Raw genomic sequence first — 23802 nt, forward strand, 5'->3', positions numbered from 1 at the left:
GGCCGGCGGGGTTGTGCCAGGCGGGATCGCGGCGCGGCCCCCCCGCCCCTCCCAGCGCCGCCGCGGGGCGGATGCGGCGGGGCCGCCATAGTGCGGGCGGGAGGAGCCGCCGCCGCCCGGCCGGGGACGCGCTCCTGCCGCCCCCTCCGCCGCAGCCGGGAGCGGGCGGAGCTTGCGCGGCGCCGCCGGTTTTTTCCCCCCCGCATCCCTCCCGCCGCGCCAGCCGGGGAAGCGACCGCGCTCCTGCCTGGGCAGAGCGGGATCGGGCGAAGGGACCGGAGGCACCGTCACCTGGCGCTGCGGCGGGGGCGGGGCGCGGCGCTGTGTCTGCGGCAGCCCCGGGGCGCTGCTCGGCCGCTTAAAGCAGCGGGGCCGCCGGCCGGGAGGGGCGTTCGGAACATTGGCGGCCGCAGAGCGAGGGGAAGGCATGGAGGGCAAGGAGCTGGCGGCGGGGTCCGGGGGGGATGAGGGCTCCAAGGATGCGCTGGGCAAGCCGCTGGGTCCCACGCCGAGCCAGAGCCGCTTCCAGGTGGATCTGGTGGCCGAGGGGCCCCGCAAGTCGTGCGGGGACCTCGGCGTGGCGGGTAAGGGAGGCGAGGAAGCCAAAGGCAGGTTTCGGGTGAACTTCGTGGACCCGTCGGCCGGCGGCGAGAGCCCCGGCGAGCCCGGGGGAGGCAGCTCGGAGGGCGGCAATGTGAGCGGCGTCCAGAACGGCGGCGACACGGTGATGAGCGAGGGCAGCCTGCACTCCGGCGGGCACCACCACTACTACTATGACACCCATACCAACACCTACTACCTGCGTACCTTCGGCCACAACACCATGGACGCCGTGCCCCGCATCGACCACTACCGGCAGACGGCTGCCGACCTGGGCGAGAAGCTGCTCCGGCCCAGCCTGGCTGAGCTGCACGATGAGCTGGACAAGGTGAGAGCGGCCCCCGGTGTGCCCGGGCGCCGGGGGTGCGGCAGCTCCTCGGACCGTCTCGGCAGAAAAGCTTAAAAAAAAAAAAGAGCCAAAAGCTCGCCGAGCCTCGAGGAGGCGCAAACAGCGCGGGTGCATAGCTTGCCTCTCAGTTCTATTATTTTTTTTGTCTTCGTGACGCAGTGATATCCATCCCCCCCCACACACACGTGCTTTAGGGAGATGGTCCCCCAGTGCGAGAGGTATTCAGAGCCGTAGGTCTGTTTTCCCCGTCACCGAGCGGCAGTCTCTTACAGGTTTTCCATTTCTAAATCGTCTCCAGCAGATAGGGTATTAATTTGGGGGCTTGCCATAGGAATTAGTCTGGGAAGGGGAGTGAAAACGTTCGGAAGAGACGCTAAAAGAAAAGTAAATAAATGAGGATGCGCTTGCTTTGGTGGCGGCCGGAGGTCTGTCTCTGCGACGCCGAGCCAGAGCCCGGTGGATCCGATGGGATCTGGATCGGATGCTGCTGGATCCGCACAGGCACAGAACCTGAGCGAGCCTTTTCAGGGCTGCTCGGTGGCCCCTGCGTCGCGGTCAAGGCTTGAAAAATTTTGGAGCTGTGTGTCTCAGGCTTTTTCTATTTTGGACTACGAGTCCGTGCGTTATTTGAGACGAGTTGACAGTCAGAGCCTTTGAAATGCAGGCTGTCTTGGCTAAAAGACCAGCTTTAGCTGAACGTAGAATTAATTTCATGGTTTTGTTTTTTTGGTTTTTTGTTTTTTTGGGTTTTTTTAGACCATCATCACTAAACGGTAGATAGACGAAGCTATTGCAGTGCTGTTTTCTCAGAGTTTCAAAATTGGTGTATGGCTGTGCTCAAAGCCTGTTTTCTAAGTGGGGTCTTTCTACTGGGTTTAGGGGAATAAACACATGGGCCACGTTCCAGTGAAGTGAAGAACGTTTTGTTTTCAGAACTTCTTTTTCATCCCACCTTTCATTCCTTATAGGTGGAGTTCTATCAGCAAATGTGTGTTCTTTCCAGATTTACTTGTTTCACACCGTTATTAGGATGCTCAGTGCATCAGCATCTGTGGGGTTTGAGATTTTTCTGGGGGGGTGGTGGTGATTGTTTAAGTGTATTTTTTTTAACTGATTATGGAATTGTTCCAGTAGAAATAACTGGTTGTTGTATCGTAAAGATACTTGTTCGTGACATCTGAGATTAGATCTCAAATTCTAATTACTAACCATAACTACAAATTACTCCTGCCTTCCAGGTCCCCTTCTGATAGAGCTAAAAGATGATCTGTAGTCTGATCCTAAGTTAAGATGAAATCGAAATTGGCAATTACTGCCTTGTGCTTGGTTTTAGGTAAACTATAAATAAAACACACGTGTGCTCGTAATATATGTGAAACCACGCTGATTTTCTGTCCTCCTGCCCCTCCAGATTTCTGACTCCTAGTCCATGGTGGGATGACCAGGTGTTGGATACTCAGCTTTGCAAGCAGAACATTGCTTGAATTTCTAAGGTTGACAGATAGCTTTTTCGGTGTGTTAATGTTGCAGCAGTCTGGAAAGCTCTTTGACATCATTAAGATATTTCAGTGCAGAATATATTCTGGAACTATAATTTCTAAAATTGTAATTTCTTTATTAAGAAATTCATGGCAAGCAATTTCTTTGTAGTCTGTAGCATAGAGGAGCGGTAGACAACCTAATTAGAGGATCATTATCAAAACAGTTTCATTGTGAGCAGTAATTAAGTCAAATTATTAATTTCTTAAATGTAATTAATCTATCTGCAGTATGAATAGATGTACGTGTGAAGATACTTCTTGTTTTAAAGTCATGTCCTGTCTGCTTGGGCCCCTCCTCCCATAAAATAAATATTGGGGATGGAATATGGAATTTTGATTGCATTTGATGTTAAGTAATAATTTTAAAAAAGGTCATGGTACAAGCTTCAGAATTTTAAGCTGAAGTTCAGTGGAGTAACTCGAGTGTTCTGTCACAGGATGTTTAATGTCCGAAGCAGTTGAGGTGCTAGCAACTACTTAAGCTTATATGAAGAAGGGAAGCCATTACTTTTGCTCCCAACTTAGCAAAAACACTTTCCAAGATAAAGCTGTGAACACAAAAGCTTTTAATAAGGGGTGTGTCTTGCATGGTAATAGCATCAGATACCTAACATTCCTCACAATTTCGGGAGTATGAAATACACCCCATCTGTAATTACGTACTTGGTTTGTGAACACAGAGTACCGATAACTTTTAAATCAAGATGGTGCTGTACTTTTATGTGGAAGACGTTCTCAAAGCTATTGTGCTTTTTTCCCAGTGTTTTCAGGGAGCTTATTGTCTCCATTCTCAAAGTGACTTCAGTTCCTGCTGACTAGCAGGTCTCTACTTTGAACAACGCTGTGCATTTGAGAAGGTATTTTACTGACTTTTGGTAACTTGAAGAATTCACCTTGCTCTTCAGCTGTGGATTTTTTTACCAATTTATCAAGTACAGCATGTCTCTGCAAGGCAGCTGGTACAAACACCCTAGTCTAGTACCCTTACATAAAGTTTGTGCTGTGCGAATACCTATTGTTGTGCCTCTGCTCTTGACCCACTGCATCAAGATTGGCAGTTACTTTGTGTAAAGAATGATGCAAAACTGTTTACCAGCAGCATGGCTCGCTGCTTTGAATGCAGCTATTTTATCTGGCAGTTAGAGTTCGTGCTATTCTGTTTGCTTTTAATAGGTAGATAAATGTGAGGCAGTGTTGGAGCATTGTTGATGCTAGTGCCAATTATAGAACGAATTTTTTTTTTTTTTCCCCTTTAGCTTTGTTTAGAAGCTTCATCTGTCTAACACTTCTGCTGATTCTGTTCTCACAGAAAAGCAGTGTTGGAAGAAGAGTTGACTTGAGGAAGACACACAAACCTATTGGAGGGGTTCCGTTTCACAAGGGTTTGTCCTACAGTCCTGGTGGGATAGGTGTTTGTGTGGTCATTCCAGCAGTGGCTTTTCCTGTGTAGAAAAGGGATTGTTCTTGAAACTGTCGGTGAAAACACAGCTAGGTGATGCTGCAGTGCTCTGAGGTGGATGAATTGCGTAATACTGGTCTTGGCTGATCATACAAAATTCCAGGTGGGGGGTCCTGTCTTAGTATGTCATCGGCTGCAGATAGCTAAGGGGATCAATCTGTTCCTTGCGCATTTGGTATGTATTAATTTCTCTCTGCTTTAGAGAGATGAGAGAGGGAATTTGGTGATGTTGTTGCAGTTGCTATCTTTTAGATAAGGGGATTGTGTTGCAGGAGCTCTGGTCTCCAAAGATGTTGAGGTGAAGGATGTTTATTAGAAAAAAAGTGGGAGGGAAATCAGCATACCATGACACCATGGCAGGTTTTTGTTTTAGTGGCGTCCCCTGCCCTCTTGAGGGGATCTGTCTTCCGACAATGGGAAGATGAAAAGTGTTCTTGCTTAATTTTTTTCTCCTGTCTTACAGCTTAGGAATATCTGTTTTGCCTGGGTCAGCTACATCTGTACGTAAGGATACAGCCTGTAGGAGATAAACTGAGGAGCACAAAGACATGTGCAGTTATCAGTGTCTTAATATCACTGACCTTACGGTTCTGACAAGTGTATACTCTTAGAGTATTCAGACCTGCACAGTGTAATCCTCTGGAAACTGAGGATTTTTCTGTGTAGCATTGAGTTAATTGGGGAGCTTATTTTTTTCCTTAAGACTAAGTCTCGCTGTATACGAGTGGTGCTAATTTGATCTTTGTGCAGTCCCTCGCAGCTGTGGTGAGTGGATGCGGTGCGAACCAAGCCCTCTACTGGCAGCTCTGCTCTGTTGTTTGTTAAATACTCACCAGGAGCACTGACAGGGTAAGGTACTGACATCAGAGGAAGATCCTTACACCACCTTCAACCCCCGGGTCAAATTATAAATGAAAACAAAAAGAAATCCCAAGGTATTTAAAAACACAAGTGTGCTTTGCTTCCTCCCACAGAAAAATCTCTGCACCTGTCATCTGAATTTGGAGACAGGTGTAAGAAAAAATGCATTACTGGTAGTCCTGATACAAATTGAGGGGGTTTTTTTGTTGTTTTTTTTTTTACTCAAGTTGGATGACTATAATTGTTTTCATTTGTCTTTCTGGCTTTGTTAAGTATTTTCTCAAACATTGCCATTTTTCCTCTTATCTGATGACTTCAAATGCTTAATATAAACACAGTGAAAAGGTCTGTGTATGGCACTGCTTTCTAACAAGAATGTAATCTGTCTTGAGAATGTAAAATAACTGCTGCGCCTGTAATATTTGTTTGTTTCTATTTTTTTTCAGTTCATGGTTTATGTCTGGTTAGCCTGTAACGAAAGCAGAGCTCAGCTAAAGATGTATAAAAGGCTAAAAGATGATTGTAGGGTATCAAATTAGCTGACCCTGTTACATAAGGTGTGTCTTTAAAAGCTCCTTCCTTCCCTCTCACAGAAGACTGAGACCCTCTTGCAGATAGTTTTTATTGCACCACCTTGCTGAATCTTGTTTACAGTCTGTTGATGTCTTCTTTCTTGAGCCCCTGTTATTTTTAGTTTAAACTACATTTCCTTCTTGATGTCCTTCTTCTGTGAGCAGAATTTGAATCTTCTTTCTGAAGTTCACTGTACTAAAATAAAACAAGAGAAGCTTTCTTCACCTTGGTCTCGGTGCTGTTGGATGTCCCAGAAGCCTATAATTGGTAACTCTTCTTTCATCACTTTTAAACAGCAGTGACCTTAATGCACCTGTATTCAGTGAGGCTTTACTTGCATCATGCAGAGGGATGTTTTTATTTCCGCCTGTGTCAAGAATCCTCTCTTTGCTTACCCTGACATCCCACTTAATCACAACCATTTTTATCAAGGAAAAAAAAAATACAGTGCTCTGTTTGCAGCAGTAAATAATAATAGTGATACAGGGCTTGTATTTTATGAAGACCTTGTATAATCAATATTTTTATGTTGCCTGATGCTTGTATCTCTTGAATCTTTGTGGTTAATCTTCAGTCCAGAACACCTATGGAATGCTAACAAATGTGAACTGTCTTCAGCAAACTGCTAATATTGTTCTTACTACTTTTTTTTTTTTTTTTGTCATGTCCCAGAGAAGCTGGAAATAACGGAGCCCTTAACAGTTTACATAGCTCACAGCATGAGTGTGGACTGCTGCTGAAAGGGGTGAACTTTTTGGTTTTTTGTGAATTTTTTGCTGTCACAGGTCTTGGTTGGATCTGATTCGGGTCTGATCTGATCTACAGAAAGCCAACACCCCCTCAACTGCAAAATCTTGCACTGCATGTGGTGATTCAGTTCCCTGATCTGATGCTTATAGGATCTCCACAGTCTTCTCACTGCACACAGGCATCAATAAAAACTTTTGAGTGGGCACTCCTAATATATAGATATTTACTTACTTAAAAATTTTGTACATATGTTCTACTGTACAAATACTGTGTATAGTACAAATTAGCACTTTCTTTGTTTTTTTTATTAACATAACAACAAAAAAAATACTGGCACACTTCCAGTGGACTGTTCCGAACTGGTTAAAGAGGAAGGTGCTGCAGAACTGATCTTCAGATTATTTTTTCTCCATTTTGGTACCGCACTTGATTAGACCTCAAATGATTTTCATTCTTGAAGAACATTCTTGCAAGGGAGGAGCTTGGCAAGATCAGTATCTTGGAGTAATTTAAACTAATGTATTACATCTTCTGTTGAATTCTTGAGATTTTTTCCTAAAGCCTCATATGATACTCTTTTATGAGCAACCACAAACCCATTTTCCCCACTTTTTGGTATAGGTAATATCAGTCACACTATGGTCATTTGTCACTACTAACAATTTTTTTAAATAGTTGACTTCAAATTGTTTGCCTTTCAGTATTTTGGAAGCTATCCAGTTTTTGCAGCATAAGTGCATGAATGGTCTTTCATTTATTTATGCACTTTACCATACTGTTTATACTTGACAAACTTACTGAAATTTCATTTATGCATAAAAACTAACTTTGGGTGTATTATCTGTGCCTTATAAACTTACCTGATTTAGGGATAAGGTGATAAAAAGAGTAAAGAAATCCTGAAAAATGGAAATTAAAATTCCATTTTAATAAGAAGGCTTATCTCTTACATCTTCATTCTGTTAGTTAACTTCCCTTCTTTGAATCAATTGCTCCTACTTCAGATGATTCAGTTGTTTGGGTTTTTTAAATTCAAAGAAAATAGCTGTGTCTGTTTCAGCTGTGAAGGAACTGTGATGCTAGATTAATGTTTCGGCTTGGTCTGACAGTCTACATGGCAGAGACTCCTAGGACTATTCTGAGTAATACTGCTTTTGAACTGTAAGCAGTCTGGCAACTTTGGCTGAAATGTGGTGTTGTGCCAGTGCAAGTGAGTGCTTTTCTGTGTGAGCGTACCAGCCCTGCTTAGTGGTGGCTCAGGGGCTGTGCTGTAGCTGTATTCACCACTTCAGAACCTGGCATTAAAAATTCAGGCAGTACTTAAATGATTTTTTTAGGATTATTTCAATGGACTTCTTAGTCTGTTGTAAGCCAACAGGTTAGATGTAGTTTTTCAGGAACTTACTACATTGGAACTAGACTTTTTATAGAAATGGGATGTTTTATTAAGGTTTTAGTATTGCTGTATAGGGACATTTGCTCCTGTCTCCTACTTGAATAGAAAGTGCACCATGTTTTGCAGAAGTAGATGAAAACCAAAAGCTGTTAAGAGCAAGAATGCCTCAAATTAACCTTTTTTGTTGGGGGTGGAGAATAGAAGATGACTTGTGTGCTGGTTTTGGCTGGAGTGGAATTACTTTCCTTCCCAGTAGCTGGTATGGGGCTCTGTTTTGGATTTGTGCTGGACACAGGGTTAGTAATTAAAAATGTTTTTGTTGTTGCTGAGCAGGACTTGCACAGAGCCAAGGTATTTTCTGCTCCTCCTACATCCGTGCTGGTGAGGAGGCTGGGGGTGCATGGGAGGGTGGGAGGGGACACAGCCAGGACAGGTGACCCAAACTGACCCAAAAGATGTTCCAGCCATGTGACATCATGCTCAGTGTATAGTTGGAGAAGCAGGAAGGGGACATTGGGAGTGATGGTGTTTGTCTTCCCAAGTCACTGTTACATGCGATGGGACCCTGCTCTCCTGGAGATGGCTGACAGGGGTGTTCAGCCATGGGAAGCAGGGCATTAATTCCTTGTTTTGCTTTGCTTGTGTGTGTGTGTGTGTGGTTTTTGCTTTCCATGTTGAACTGTCTTCATCTCAGTCTGTGAATTTTTACTCTTCCAGTTCTCTCCCCAGTCCCACTGGTAAAGGAACGAGCCAGTGGCTGCTTGGGCTGGGGTGCTGGGGTAGAACTATCACTTGGAAATCTGATGTGTCCAAAACAACTTCTTGACAGGACTGAAATGGATTCTTTGTTGTACTTAATAGCAGAACAGTGTATTTCTTTGACTATACTTGAGTATGTAAAGCTTCTCTGCAGGAGGCTTGCTAATTGGATTTACTTCAGCTCTTACACAATCAAGTGCTGCATCTGCTTCATCCTGGGAGTGTATCAGGCTTATGTGTTTCAGATACTCATGTGAAAACTACCCGTGTTGAGAGCCTGGATCCACTTTCCTGTGAAGTGTGGTTTCTCCTTCTGGGACAATGGATGTCCAAAGGAATATTGCAGTTAATCCAGAGTAAGGAATAATTACTTTGCTAAATCCTTCAGAGTGCAGTAGTGGTTCTAGAAGGGTCAGATGCATCAGTGCAGAAATGAAGGTGCATTCTTGAGGTGTGAAGTGGACTATAAATATTTCTTCCCCTTAAACTGAAGGGATTGGTTGCCCCTACACATGTGCAGAAAGTCATGCATCCTGCTGACTGGATTAGTGGTGCAACCTTCTGTTAACCAGAACTGGAGAGACTGGAAAAGGGAGTTCAGGCTTCTTTAGGGAAGTTTGGTTTTTTGCAGGTTTGTTATGTTTTGTTTTTACAGTGGCAGACCACGTTAACTGTTCGTTGGCAGGAGGGCCTGACTCTACATACAAAATTTCTGAGAGTGTAGACCATAAGCATTGTGAGTCTTCCACCCTGCAAAGCTACTGAACAGAGGGCTTTTCTCATTTGTTTCTAATTCTCATGATCAGCTTTCCCAGTGTTTTCATACCATCCTGTGCTTATGGAGGGATATATGAATCAAGATGTAAAGATGCGGGGAAGTTTATTTTGCAAAGTGCTTTCATTCTTTAAGTAATGTGTTTGGTAGGGGGGAAAAGCAAATATTATTTATATTTCTGATAGGATACTGCTCTTGCATACCTGCAAATGTCAACAAAACCTCACTGCTTTGTCACACAATAAAACTACTTCAAAGGGATGTAGCCTTCATGTAGTAAGCTTAGAGATTTGTCAGGAAAACTGTATGCATGTAAGACATTAAAGCAGTGCTAATCTTCATAAACAAATCTCCTATCTATCCTTTGTAAGTATACCACCTTGAAAGAAAGGATTTACTCCTAAGCTGAAATCAATTGCCTGAGTAAGTTTCCTGATTAAGTCTTGCTAACTTTGTTAATACATCTTACTATGTGTAAGAGTTGGGAAGATGAGTGGATGATTATCCCTTTAAAAGAATTAAAGTTAAAATGGCTTTTTAAATTATTGTATGTACAACAGATATATATATATATATGCACACACACAAAACCCCACTGTTTAGGGTTTCTGTGTTAAAAGCAGTGTGCAAAACAGAAGTACAAGCTGATGGCAGAGACACATAGCTAATCCTTCAGTTGACATGTTAATTGCAACTATAAATTTCTTCTGTTTAAAATTGCTCTGCTGTAATCACAGTACAACACTCTTTAATTTCAGCTTAAGATAACATTAATGTTCAGCGTTTGATGCAATCTCTTTCAAAATCTCTGGAAGTGGATGCCAAAGGCATTTGCTACTATATTTTAAATGTGTAATTGTAGAGAAGGTAATATAGTCAAGGCACTTAAATTTTTTCTCTTGGCTGCAAACCTGCAAAGGATTTCCTTTGATTGAGGTGAGTAACCAATGATTGTAGCTGTTAATGTTTGGTTCCAAGGAATCCCAAGTTTTTAGAACTGACTGTTTTATCTGGGCAATTTATCTCCTGCTGTTCTAGGTAACTTTGGGATGCCATTTAATAGCTTAGTCGGCTTTTTTAAGTTATGACTGTAAAGACACTGGAGTGGGAATTACGGCAAATTTGCTAATAGAATTTATATTTCATTCCTGTTTTATAACCAAGTAGTAAAGTAACTAATATGACAGCTGAAATTTCTGAACTGCTGTAAACAGCAATGACTAGTCATTGTTCCCTGATAGTACTCATTTTTTTAGTTTATTCTTTAAAAAAAAATGCTGAGAAGGTGTTTAGGCAGACCAGGATGTCTTGAACATGTCTTTGTGCCATGTTTTCTTTTTATGTGCTACCTGACTGGGGTTTTTTTCCCCACTGGGAGCAATACTAATCAGTCAAGCTTCCCACCTAACTCCTGAAAAACCTGAGCACCTGAATCTGTTCTAACTTGGTAAACTGTTTTTAACTAATGAATAATCAGAAATGTGTCAACTGTTCCAGGTGTTCTGTGAAAGATACTGGCTTTCTGAGTAGCAACTTCTAAGTGAGGGCTAACTCTGCTTGAAGTACCAAAGATTCAGACTGTTACATCTGCTTCTAAGATGTAAATTAGTGATGTAATTAAGATGCAGAAAGTCATAGCCTGCTCTCAGTTTTAGAATTTACACTTCCATTGCTCTGTCAACAGAATTACACCAATTGCAAAGCATTAATTGAGAGTTGTACATACTTTTTCTTAGTTTCCATACCTGTCACCATCCTTATTCCAGCAGAGGAGGACTAGTTTACAAAATAGTGTCCAGCCTGTTCTTAAGAGAGTGTTACGTACAGTAAGATATTTTAAAAGTCATTACCTATGGTACTTCCTCCCTCTAGAGTTGTTTATTTCCCTTACAGGAAAAAAACACTTGAAAAATGTCAGACTTGGCAGAGGTGTTTTCCAAGTTCAGTATTAAAAACTCACTGTGATTCATAGTTCATAAGCAAAGTTAGAAATAGCATCCCAGCCTCTCTTGAGTAGTGGTTTTCTGAAAAAACGGTTACAAACAGTAGTCAGCATCACCAGCTTAAGTCAACGATGGGTGAAAACTTATTTTTCCGCCTGTGTATTTAAGCACTGAAATACTCTGGAATCTCAGGCAACCAAATTCAAGGCTTTTCTTGATAAAGGGTTTATCATAAGTCTGACTGGTATCCCTGGACAGCAATATGCTTAAAGCCATTCAGTAGAGATTTAGGTGTTTTGGAAAGGAAGCTCAGTCCTCTTGATCTCTTTCACAACTGTGTAGATAAAAGCATTAAAAGATACAAACAGCTTATCAAACTGACCCGTAGGCAAAACTTGGGAATTTTATGGCTGTAAACATCAACATACTGCAAAAGTAATGTTTAGAAAACAGATATATTTGATATGGCTTGGTGTCCTTCAGACAACATTTAATACCTAGCTTATTATTCATTATCAGACAGCATCCCACTTGTACCAGTACAGACTATTTTCAAAAGTTCTGTTATATCAGAGGTAAGCATAGCAGCAGGATTATCCTGTGCAGTTATTACGCATGAAATACATCTAGCACTTCTAAAATCTTTCATTCAGCTCCTTAGAAGTGTCACAGTGGGTAGGAGCAAGAGTCTGAAAGTTCATTTGCTCTTTCAAGAAAAAGATCTTACGTAGTGTTAAAAATCCTTTGATGTGTTAGCATCATTTGAGGCAAAATGTTTAATAATCCTTATGTAACTTGGTAACTTCTTTATTCTGTCATTTTTACTTTATATGTGCTCTGGCTAAAGTATCCTTTAATTAGAAAAGCAAAAAAAACCCAAATGTTCATAAGCTCTTTTTCCATGTATGTTTTGAGCTGTGTTAATTCTGAAAAGAACAGGTCTTGTAGCCATAGTCTTAATAATGTGCAGGTCTGGAGTTGGGATATTTGAGAGTGTAATCTCTCCAAGTAAGGATTCTTCCTCTGTTAACAGAGACAGCTGGCATGCTGCATCTGGATCAATATATTTTACTGCTTGTTTCGCTTCCATAGTAAGGAACATCTTAAAATGGCAATGCCTACAAACCTTTGGGACATGGAGACAGGAAATTGTGATGGTAAGGGGTAGTGAACAGGTTGGCAGTAGTGCTGTGAGCCACAGTGAAGGACTGCAGAAGATCTGTGAGAATCTCTCACTCTTGTGAAGAGGGAATTCCTGTGAACATCTCCAGCCTCAGAGCTCCTGCTCCTGAGGCTTTGGCTGGTGAGGACATAGACCTGTTAACCCATAGAATTGTTCTTTTGTTCTTTCAGTACTTTCTGAGCAAAGATGGTTCTCAGGTGGCTTCCTTTTTTTTTTTTTTTTTTTTTGTTCTTTGACAAGATGAATCTATTGAGAGATAGAGAATGAGAGAACTTTTCTCAGTATCAGAACACAGGTACAAAGCAGTTAAATGTAAGCAGCTTGATTAAATGTAGTGGAAGGCCATTTTTATATTTTCTTGCAGAAGGTGTAGCTTGAAAAGATGAGACTCTTGATTTTGTTCAGCACTATGATAGCATAAATTACTGAAACCAGCTTCAGTACTGTATCCTGTCAAGATGAGAAGAAGCTGCTGCTGTGGAGCCTTTCTAGGGAGTTTGTGTGAAAATTACATGGCATGTGCTAAACCTGTAACTAATCAAACTTGAGAAATGGAAAAAGCAGTTAAATGCTGTAGTTGGAGTTGCTTCTCTGGCCTCCTGTTTTTGCACAGGACTAATAGCAATGGGAGGGACTAGCTAAAGAAGTCAGTGACTGCTTGGAACACACCAAATCAGGCTGTTCACAGTGACAGCAGTCTGCCTGGAGATCCAGCAGATAGTCTTACATACAAACTTGGTGGTGGTCCTGCCCTTTACTTGTGGCTTCCAAGTTGTGATTCTTGAAAAGAAGCAAGACTTAATGTCTGTATACTCTGGTACTACCTCATACGGTTCAACACAGCCCAAGTATGTCATCATTAAGATGGGATATAGATAAGTTCACCACAAAAAAAAAAAATGCTGCATAACATGTACCACTATCAAGAACTCTTAAATAAAGCAGTTTTTAGTGAACTTTTTGATGCACTGGTGTATTACAGGCTTTGTGTGAAAAATCTCAGATCTCCTCTAGCAAAATACCAAGTATTTTCTCATTACTAATCTACTTCTAGTAGATGTGGAAGGCCATTCACAGTTGCCACAAATAATTTATTGTTATGATCCAGCACTGGAGATGAAATAGTAGATTATCTGTATTTTTCAGATACTATGATACAGCAATGCAAAGTTCTGTGTAGGAGCAGAAATTAACTGTTTCTTCTCTGAAGTCCTCTCAGTGTATCATAGAATTGTCACCTTGTAAACACAATCTTATTTTTCCTTTAACAGCATAAGTGAATGCCATGACTGAGTATTTTTGGACTGATTATCTAAAAGTTGCGTTAATAAGACCATTTCTGATCTGAAATGCTAAATCCCCTTTTGTTACACCCCCTCCAAATCCACAGTGTGTTAGTGTTTTTTACTGTTTATGAAGATCTTATCGTACATGTATTGGCTGTTCTAAAATAGTGCTAGTGCAGTTTTTTCCATTCAGTGTCTGACTTGAGTAGAAGCATTGTTTCCTCATGAACATGAGCATGAAAAATACTACGCCTGCTAGATTTACAGCTGAGACCACAGCGGTGCTTTCTTAATACCGCCTTAGAGGGCTGAACTTGGAACCTTCTGGAGTGAAATTCTTTTGTGCCCACACTCTGCAATATCTGTTCTCAGTGGTGCTTTATTGGGCACCCACCAGCACTAATAACCAGAAATAACCTTTCAGTTATTACATTTTGCTTGTGCCTAAAAATATTTTCCTAAGAAATATTGCACAGTGTGGAGAGACGAGACACACAGAACAAAACTTTCCTGTGTTCATAGTGTGCATATCTTGGAGCTGATCTGGTAACTGATAATTCAGAATAACCAGTTGTGAGCCATTCTCTCCTCCCCAGAACACAACAGGCTGAGTTATGGGCATGTTTGAGCCCTACAGTAAAATGTGTAGCTGCCACACGGTGGTTGAGGTTTTGAAGTGACTTTTGGGGGGATCACCTTGTCGATTTGTGCAGGTTTTACCAATATCTGGCCAGCCATGCTCACATGATGAAGTATGTGATCCTTTTTAGTCTAGATACTAAGGTATTTCTCCACCTTCTTATAAAAGCTGAACTTGCAGCAAACAAACTCCAAGCTTGTTTAAAAAAAAAAAAAAAAAAAAGCATTAACCACTTTAGTCACATTTCACTATTTTAAGATACGAAGGTACAGATTCCTCCTAACCTTCCTTGATCCTCCCTGACCAGTCTTCTCAGAGAACAATTCTGTTATATCTTACTACAGACATGATGCGTGTTGTTGCAATAGCAGAAATTGTTATCTAATGTTGGCAAGACTTTTTGGCCAAAGCTTAAAAATTGCTTAGATAGTTTGAATGTGGTTCCCTTTATGTAATAGTTTAAAATAGAGTTTATTGCAAGTATAATGCGATGGTTTTCTGTGAGAAATAAGAATGGGTTTTATATGAAGAAGCAGTAAGTGATTATACTGTCCTATGCTTGATTGGAGGTTTAGGCATAGTTGTAAACATGTTTATAATCTGCCCCTTGTTTTAATGCATCTTTTTTCTCTTTGTTTCCTCCCCACTTCTGAAAGAAGTCATAACGGGAGACATGAATGCTTAGAAGGATTTTTACATTTTATTCTGCTCTTCTAAGCTATTGGAGCAGGGTAGGTGGTAGTCCCATCCTCTTCTGGCATGAGCCTCAGGCTTGAGTAGGAGATGTTTCCTTAGTTCTTGCTTAGGCAGATAGCATTTCTCAAATGTAGCAACATTGTAATTATCTTTTTTTTGATCCTCACTGTTATTCTTACCACTCTAAATGACCATGCACCACTACTACTTGGTTTGACTTGAGTGCCTGAATACAAATAATAAGCAATCAAAAGATTCATCTGGTCAAAGGCTGTGCAAATCTAAGAATTATAGCCATTAGTTCTATCCAGGAAAGCTGCAGTTCAGGGTCCTGGTTAGGTTTCTATTTGGGTTTAGTGTATATAACACAGTATATAATATGTATACACGCATGCAAGAAGATATACGTAACACATAGATGCTTTTTTTATTTCTTTTTTTTCTTAATTGTAATCCCTCCTGGAGACAATAAAATGTGCTCTTAAAGAGAGTTAACTGTTAAAGGTAATGATCTGGAAACTGATCATGATTTTGTCTAACAGTGGAAGGCTTATGCCTTACAGGATCACCATATGTGTTGCAGGTGTATCTGTTTCTATGAGAATTTCATAATTCAGCATCAGTGAGAGAAGCACTGATGTGAATCTGTGCTATTGACCTTTGGATAAGGTTGACATAGTCTGTTTTTTAAAAAATCTGCTATGTATGTTTACTGCTGATTATAAGAGGATGTGGATGACACCCTTCATAATTGATGGGTGTAGAAACATTTCTTCTGACCTATGTGCTGAGGCTGTAGCTGGTATTAATATATCAAAAGTAGAAAGCATTTGGTAAAAATACCTCACCCTAATCTTTCTTAGTCTTTCCCTGCATATACTTGAAAGCATTATTTGTGTCCACTTTATTTTGTGTCTTACTTAGGAAATGTGGGTTTTGCCCTTTACCTCTTTGGGATTGAACCTGTAATTGTTTAAATGTTTTCTAAGCCCTCTGGGATGCAGCGTGCTTCCCAAGATACTGCTTGAGCTGGTTTGTTGAATGGTGTTCAAGGTCTTTCTAGTGTATCCATTCTTAGTACTTGTTGCCTTGGGTAAACTAACATACTTAGCGTAGAGCGCTTCTTGCTTTCTTACTGCAAGTGTAGGAAATGTTTGAGTTTAAATGTCCTGGTGTTTGCCTGCTTGGCAAAACAAAACTGCCTTTTAAGCAAACATGTATGTGTGCGTATACACATATAATTTCAATTTATTTTTGAAGTTGAGATTTTTTGCATTTTTGAAGTGGAGGGTTGAATTGTAAATAAAAGACATAAGTTGGCCTTTGTCCATGGGGCTGATGTTTTCTCCATCTGTCATCCTTCCCATTTAAATGGGGAACAGTGTTTGGGAAGAGACTTCTCTTCCCTCCTTTTTCCTGAAATGCCAATCTCCCATCCTTCTTTCTGGCAGCATCACCTTGCAAAGAGTAGTAGAATAGCTTTCAGGGAAATGAATAATTTATTTCCTGAAAAATTGATCAAATGACAGCTAAGTCTGAACTACAGGAAGTGCTTCAGCAGAGACCAGTAACTTGCAGTAGAACAGTCTTTGCTTTCAGGTTAAGAAGTAAAATTTCTTGTGCATTTGAAATCTTACAGCTCTTTTTCTGCAGACCAGGTGTTTGATTTTTTTTTTTTTAGGGATATAGAACTAATTCTTGAAAATACTTACCACTCTGGCTGCTGACAGTTTGCTCTTGTAAGTTTGTTTTTCATTCCTTGAAATCTGAGATGTGCGTGATGCAGGGGACATAGAGGAGCAGCTCAAAACTTCTGCTGTGTCATTCTTCTAATTTTTCTGTTTACACAAGGAGATGGAGGGTTTTTTACAACATGCCCATTCTGCTCTGTCAGTCACACAAAAAACAAACTTTGTGTTTTCCAAGGAGCCCTTTGAGGATGGCTACGCAAATGGTGAGGAAGGCACACCAGCTGGGGATGCAGCTGCTGCTTACACACCTGACAGCAAAGGGGTGGTCAAGTTTGGCTGGATAAAAGGTGTACTGGTAAGTTTGATACATGATTCTTCTGTGTCTTACAGATGCTGATATATTCTTGCAGATCTTTCCAACTACCTTGTTTTTTGACTGGCATTGTGATGATGCAGTATGAGAGGTGTGATAAATGCCATAATTTTAGGAAGGGTTGCTCCTATTTCAACTGAATTTTAAGAAAATAAATATTTCACGGCTTCAAGTTCTTAAGGATTTATGGTTTCTTAGCACAGGTTTTGAGAGTTTTTAAGTTGCATGATTTCCAAGAAGGAAAAAGATCATGTAGTAGAAAAATACGTGCTTTACTTCTGTGGTTTGGCGAGGTCCTTATCTCCTTTTTTGTAAGATTGATACCTTACTCTTTAGGTAAGAGAGAGACCCTAGATCTGTATGTAGTCTCCTGTCTAAATTCTATACAATGCAAACTCTATTTCTATTGAAATCTAAGAATTTTAAATAAAAGGATTAAAAAAAAATGCCCACCTCTCCATCCTGTTATTGTACAGCTGTGTTGTAAGATACAAAAGTTATAGAAATGGAAAGTTGCAGCAGTTGTTTTGTTATTTTAAAAAGAATAAGTTATTTAGTAGGGCATTACTTTAGTGCAATTTTTTTTGATAGATTTGTGGGAGATAGAAACAGGGGTTGTAGACCTCACAGTCATCAAAGACCTCTATCTACCTCTATCTTAAGTCACGTATTTTGTAGTACGAATTTTGGATCCTAAAGATTAGAGTCTAAGTTATTATTGTTTGGCCAAGACATACTGCAAGTTTCACATATCGAAGTACTCTCATCTGTTTTAACTTAGTCATATTTAAGTTCCCTTTTTTTTTAAATCAAACTTAAACTTGTATAATATGTCCTATTCTTGTGAAATAATTTTAAAAATGGTGAGAAAAGACAGCAAGATAATTTCAAGAACATTAAAAACTGAAATGAAGAATTAGTGAAAATTAGTGAAGATGCAAGAACTAATCTATGTGAAATTTCTGTTTTATCTTAGGTACGATGTATGTTAAATATTTGGGGTGTGATGCTCTTCATCAGATTGTCATGGATTGTAGGACAAGCTGGGATAGGTATGGCTACTAAATCTGTAATTTTATTTCAGTAAATTTCAAGTGTGGTCCACAAGAGGTGTTGATCCTGAGCTTACACTTCAAACAGGAATAGGAGTTTACCTTAATATTGCCAATTTTTATGGTAATTTACCAGTATCAAAAACTTCAACCAGTTACTTAGACTTTCACATTTAGGTATGAGGCAAGTATTTTACAAGAGACATTCAGTGAACTGCAGAGATAAACTTTTGATCTCTGGTTATTAGAACCTGCATGGACTATGTAGTATATAAGCAGTTATTTTCAAAGGCTTAACTTAGTCTTGGACTGCAGAAAATTTCTGATCTGCAAAAGGCCTGTGTTTCCTTGAATCTCTAGAATACAGCTCTTACCTTGCTGATTTAAGAGAACCTTTGCCCAGTTTTATTTGTATCCTGGAGACTCCTGTACAAGAGGAGAAAGAAAAAGCCTTTTGCTTTAATGTGTGGGAGCCCACACAGTAAATTTGTGTTGCATTGGCCAGAGTGATTAAATGAAGTTGAAGATTTTACTCTTTAATACTGCTGGGCTTACTCTGCTTTTCTTCTCTTTTTCCAAAAGGTCTATCTGTCTTGGTTATTGGAATGGCCACTGTTGTGACAACTATTACAGGACTGTCTACTTCAGCAATAGCTACAAATGGGTTTGTAAGAGGAGGTAATGCTATTTTCATGAAGTTTTTAAAGCTTTCCTCTCTTGGGAGTGCACACTTTGTTGCTGCTGAGGAGCAAAGCCTTCCTTTTGTTCTGTATGTGATTAAACAGTCATGTAATTAACAAAAAATCAATAGGTAGCCTATTAATTAGATTTGAACTAGTGCATTGCTTTTCTGCTGTGAAAGTTTTTTTCTTGTAAATTTTTGTAATACAAACATTTTTAAGGCTACATATCCACGAATGAGTAGGGTCTTAATATTCTCCTGAGCTCCACTGGTTAGTTGATCGTGCCTGTATATGTTCATGTCCTGAAATAAACCTTCACACAAGTAACTCTCCGAACTCTTGAGTTAGCTCCAGCTTTCCTGAGGGTGATGGTTTTCATTCTCTTCCATGGTTTATGTGCTGTTACCAGCTATTTTTGGAAGTGATTGGTGCCTCTGACACAATCAAACTGCTTCATGACATTACAAGACTGCTACTAGTGAAAAAATAAGGTGGCATTAAAGTAGGAACTTATAAAACTATCTTCATTAAGGTTAAGAATGAAAAGGAAAACGCTCACTATCACAAAGTAAACAGACCTACTGGGAAAGATCAGCTGTGTTATTAGCATTATGTCAAGCTTAGTTTCTAAGTACCCTTTTTGGTTTTTTAATTCCATTATATATATCAGGTTTTTGCATTCATATGGGAGCTCTTTTTTTTTTTAAGCCACTCTTGAAAAATAGTACTTCGTTAGAAAATTTGAAGTGCTGAATTGGAAGAACTGTAGAATTGCATAGGAACAACTGTTCCTGTGAAAACACTACGTTACAGTAAGATTTTTTTTTGTATGTTACATAAGACATGCAGAGTATGGCCAAGCTGGGTACATACAAACAATTTGCACAAGAAATTTAATGCAGTGAAATCAAGCAGTTCCTGTTGAAGATTTTTAGCATGCACTCAGTTACTTCACACTGGAGCTGGAGGATTTTGTTGCTTCTGGACAGCTTAGCCTTAAATTCCTTAAATAAAGTAATATGCCTTTGCTACATTTTCTAAACTTCACTTTTCTCCAGATACTCAGATTTTCATTTGTCATGTGGGATTTGAGATGTTGTTTTTGTCAAGCTCAAAAGTACAAAGAACAGGCTCTTGAGAGTCCCACTGGAGGGTAGAAAATTCCTTTAACAACAGAGCTTTTAGAAACAGGTCTCGGAGGTTTGGAACTTCAGTGGGTTTATTGCAGTCTGCTTTGCCAGTTTCTTGATCTTGACTGCACAAGTGCTTTGAGCAGTTTGAAGCAAAAAGCGCACTAATACTGCAGCTTGTGCTTACAATTTGTTTTTTAGCCATAGAGCTGGTTGCATACCTCAATAATATGATGTGATGCATGAGTCATGGCTATTTCCAACTGGTCTCTTTTCCTAAGAACTTGAAATACATTCCTGATATTTCAGCATATCTGTCCCTAAAATACTGAGTTTGGGGTTATTTTCTAATACATCAGGGAATAAAGAGTGAGTAGATTCTGTCTCATGTAAGTGTTAAATTGCTGATGACTGTTTTAGGCTCTGTCATGTAGAGGACTTTTTTGTCATTTGTATTTTTTTTTCTTTCAGGAGGAGCATATTACTTAATTTCCAGAAGTCTGGGGCCAGAGTTTGGTGGTGCCATAGGTCTGATTTTTGCATTTGCCAATGCTGTGGCAGTAGCAATGTATGTTGTTGGCTTTGCAGAGACAGTTGTTGAGCTACTGAAGGTACATGGATGATAGTGCTTATATTGATTATACTTTATATATAAAGTTTGAGTATGTAAAGTATATACTTTATAGATAAAGGTAGAGATTATGTCTGGTTTTTTATTCATCTAATCATAAAATGGTGTGGTTTGGAAGAGACATTTAAAGGTCACCTAGTCCATCTCCCATCCAGGCAGAATCACAGAATGGTTTGGGTTGAAATGGACCCTAAAGACGACCCAGTACCACCCCCCTGCCATGGGCAGGGACACCTTCCACTATCCCAGGTTGTTCCAAGCCCCATCCAACCTGGCCTTGGACATTTCCAGGGATGGGGCAGCTACATCTTCTTGGGTACACCTGTGCCAGGGCCTTACCACCCTCACTGTAAAATGTTTCTTCTTGCCTCTAGTCTAAATCTGCCATTTTTTCGTTTAAAGCCATTGCTCCTTATTCTGTCACCACAAGCCTGATCCAAAAGTCTGTCCCTGTCTTTCTTCTAAGCCCCCTTTAAATACTAAACGGTCGCAGTAAGATCTCCCTGAAGCTCTCTTTTCTCCAGGCTGAACAACCCTGATCATTTACATTTGGAAGATTCATTGATTTAAAAACAAGGCAAAGCCCCAAATTGCTTGTATCCTTAAATGGAATTTACATTTAGTAAATTTGTGGTCTGCGGGCTAACTACTAATAAATTACAGTAAATAAAATGCTGTTCTTTGATAGGGAAGGTATTTACCTGATGAAGTATATGACTGTGCATTTTTTTGTTTGTTGTGTTAGGAAAATGGAACGTTGATGATCGATGAAATGAATGATATCAGAATTATAGGGGCTATCACCGTGGTTATACTGCTGGGCATTTCCATTGCAGGAATGGAGTGGGAAGCAAAAGTAAGGAACTCCCATCTTCTCTTTTATTCTCTGCTTCATAATTTTGATCCCATTTTTGTACCTTAGCTGTCTGATTTATTTTTAGTCTGTTTAGTGTATTCAATTCTGCATGGTGGCATGTTACAAGTCAGTTGATTTTTATGCAGTAACTATTGAGACTGGCACTAGCATGTGCAGGTCTGAACGGCATTTCACATCTTTAACCACTTCCCTTCGCTGGAAGCTTAAGCATCTATGAGAACCTACACTCCAGCATAATCTACTCTTAATGACAAATAGATGACTCTTAATTGTCAGATAGGTTAATGGTATTTCCCTCTTATGGGCAGTTACATCAGAGGAGAAGGTAAGAACTTCAGCATGGGAATTTTGCCTTACTATGACCTTTAGGCAAGTTCTGTGGATGAAAAACACAGGGCTGGTCCCAAAGCCAACTGAGAGCTGTGTAGTTTCTGCTAGCTCAAACCCAGTATTGTTCCCTTCTCTTCTCTTCTGTTTTGGTTTTCACCTGGAAACAGCCAAACTGTGGGATGCATTCACTAGAGCCAGCATGGAGAAGTGTTTTGAATGGTGGTGGTGATGAATGTGTGGGAGGGAAAATCTCCTTCCCTTGTCTTCTTGTGGCTGCACGGTCTTAGGTCAGCTCTGGTTGTGGAAGCAAACACTGAAGAGATCTCAGAGTACCTTAATACAGAAGCTGCCTTACCAGTTTTCTGCTTGGCCTTAGTAGGCAGTGTAGCTTGCTGTTTCCTGCACCTTGTAGGCTTTTTCTGAATATCTGTCCGTAATCTACTCAAAGAATTGAGAAGAGCCTTTAACTGGGGCTTCCTTCCTGACTGATACTTATTTCACAATAGCTCCTATTTTCTGCACTGAGAGGCAGCTGAAGGAACCTCTCCGTGAAGTATTGTAAGTTTCTGTGCTCCTGCATCAAGATGATGGTATTTATAATCAAAATGAGAGGGTTTTTTATCATAGTTGCTTCCAAGAAACGGGGATCCTAGAAGAACTGAGTGAAGATCGAGTGCATTACTTTGACCAGTGGGGAGAAAAGAAACTTACAGAAATTGACTTTGGCATGTGCTTTTAAATTGAACTTCTGTAAAAACTGTTTACTTTTTCAAGTAGTCTTTCACTGTCTGTAACTTGAATTTGGATGGTGTCTTTATACACCCAACGGCGAACAATGCTGACTTCCTTATTCTGAACTGTTTCGAAAGGATTATTTGTTATTAATTCTCTGGCTACTGCCACTTGAAGTCACAAGAAGTATCTTGGGTTTGTTGTGTAGCACAAGCAATGTAACAATAGTTTGCATGGAAATACCCCTGTTTAATGTTTCTATATCAGACCTGAATTGTGGTGTTACTGCAGTGTCATCCTTATTAGGGGTAGCTTTCAAAAATCATGTCCTTAGTGCAAAAGTCAAGGCTTGGTTTGTCCATCATGGAAGGAGGCAGGTGAGAGCAATGAGAAGGCAACTCAACCTGTCAAACAAGCATTTCATGCAGGCTGACATACAACTCAGCACAGCAAAACACTGATGTCTCCATCTTGATCTGTGGTGTTCTCCTATGCCTTAGCCGTGGAAGATGGAGCAGGGGAATCTACAATAATGCCTTTGAAATAAATCTAAAAGTGAAGAGAGACTGGGATTGATTCCAGGGAAGTTGCCTTTAAAAAATGGCTTTTCAGAGTTTGTGGTTTTACAGCTCAGCTCCTTGTGTTGAAGTCTTAGAAGCCCATTCTTTCAGACTTAGGTAAAATATTGAGTAAACATCCCTAGCTTCAGGGAGAAGCCTAGGTTAGTTACTGGAAAAATCCAGTTATGGCAATTGCTCTCTGATAACTTCTTGTGGAATTCTCTGACTGAAGACTTCTGTAACCACCCAGCTGTATCCTTACACCTTTCACCTATTCTTGAGGCTTTACAAAGATGTAAATACAAGGCAAGAACTGTTATCTTCACGTGGACTTCTAAATCTGCTCCAGGCCATTTCACTCTGTTTATCACTGTTCTGCCCTGTTTTCTTGAGAGGCTGTGTGAACTGAAAACTTTCTTTTGTAGGCATCAACAATTCCACAGTGATAATTGCATATTAACTTCTGATCCTGGGCCTAAAAAAGGTCTGTGAATAGCTTCCCCCTAGCTACTGGCATTCCTTTCTAAGGAATCAAATAACCCAAAAGATAACGGCAATGTGATTGCTTATTTAAACGGAAGACCTGAACCACACGTACAATGCCTAGATTTATCTTTATTCACACTGTTGAGGTGTTGGATGGTTTACAGTACTTCTTGTTCAACTTGTAGGGCTTACAGTAGTTCTGTGGAAAAGTGACTGAAGTTCTAGGTTGTAAAAAAAGAATTCTCAAAACTAGGAACTAACAAGTAATTGTTGTAGTTTGAAATTTAATTTCATAAGTAAGGGTTGAGGACATGAGAATGTAGCAAAATAACCTAGTTCCTTGCATAAAATAGGAAACAAAAGCTGTTTGATTCTGTATGTAATAAAATTTTTAGTAAATAGCACATAGTAAAGTGTAAGACAAAGTATGACCATTGGTAGTAATG

At 40.2% G+C, this 23802-nt stretch overlaps 1 protein-coding gene across 2 annotated transcripts in view; it reads left to right on the forward strand.

The window, feature by feature from the left end:
* The first annotated feature begins 333 nt into the window (after nucleotides 1-333).
* The window catches only part of SLC12A2 (solute carrier family 12 member 2), a 54997-nt gene continuing 31528 nt past the window's right edge, over nucleotides 334-23802 (forward strand). Inside the window, exons 1-6 of one of the 2 annotated variants that reach the window (XM_048291075.1) lie at nucleotides 334-928; nucleotides 16738-16857; nucleotides 17852-17927; nucleotides 18510-18605; nucleotides 20212-20351; nucleotides 21117-21227. In XM_048291075.1, the coding sequence (XP_048147032.1) occupies nucleotides 428-928; nucleotides 16738-16857; nucleotides 17852-17927; nucleotides 18510-18605; nucleotides 20212-20351; nucleotides 21117-21227 (1044 nt within the window). In that variant the 5' untranslated portion in view covers nucleotides 334-427. The remainder of the gene's footprint in view (nucleotides 929-16737; nucleotides 16858-17851; nucleotides 17928-18509; nucleotides 18606-20211; nucleotides 20352-21116; nucleotides 21228-23802) is intronic. The other variant, XM_048291074.1, reaches the window with a different exon arrangement.

Source organism: Corvus hawaiiensis, chromosome Z, assembly GCF_020740725.1.
Source record: "Corvus hawaiiensis isolate bCorHaw1 chromosome Z, bCorHaw1.pri.cur, whole genome shotgun sequence".
NCBI classification, from domain to species: domain Eukaryota; kingdom Metazoa; phylum Chordata; class Aves; order Passeriformes; family Corvidae; genus Corvus; species Corvus hawaiiensis.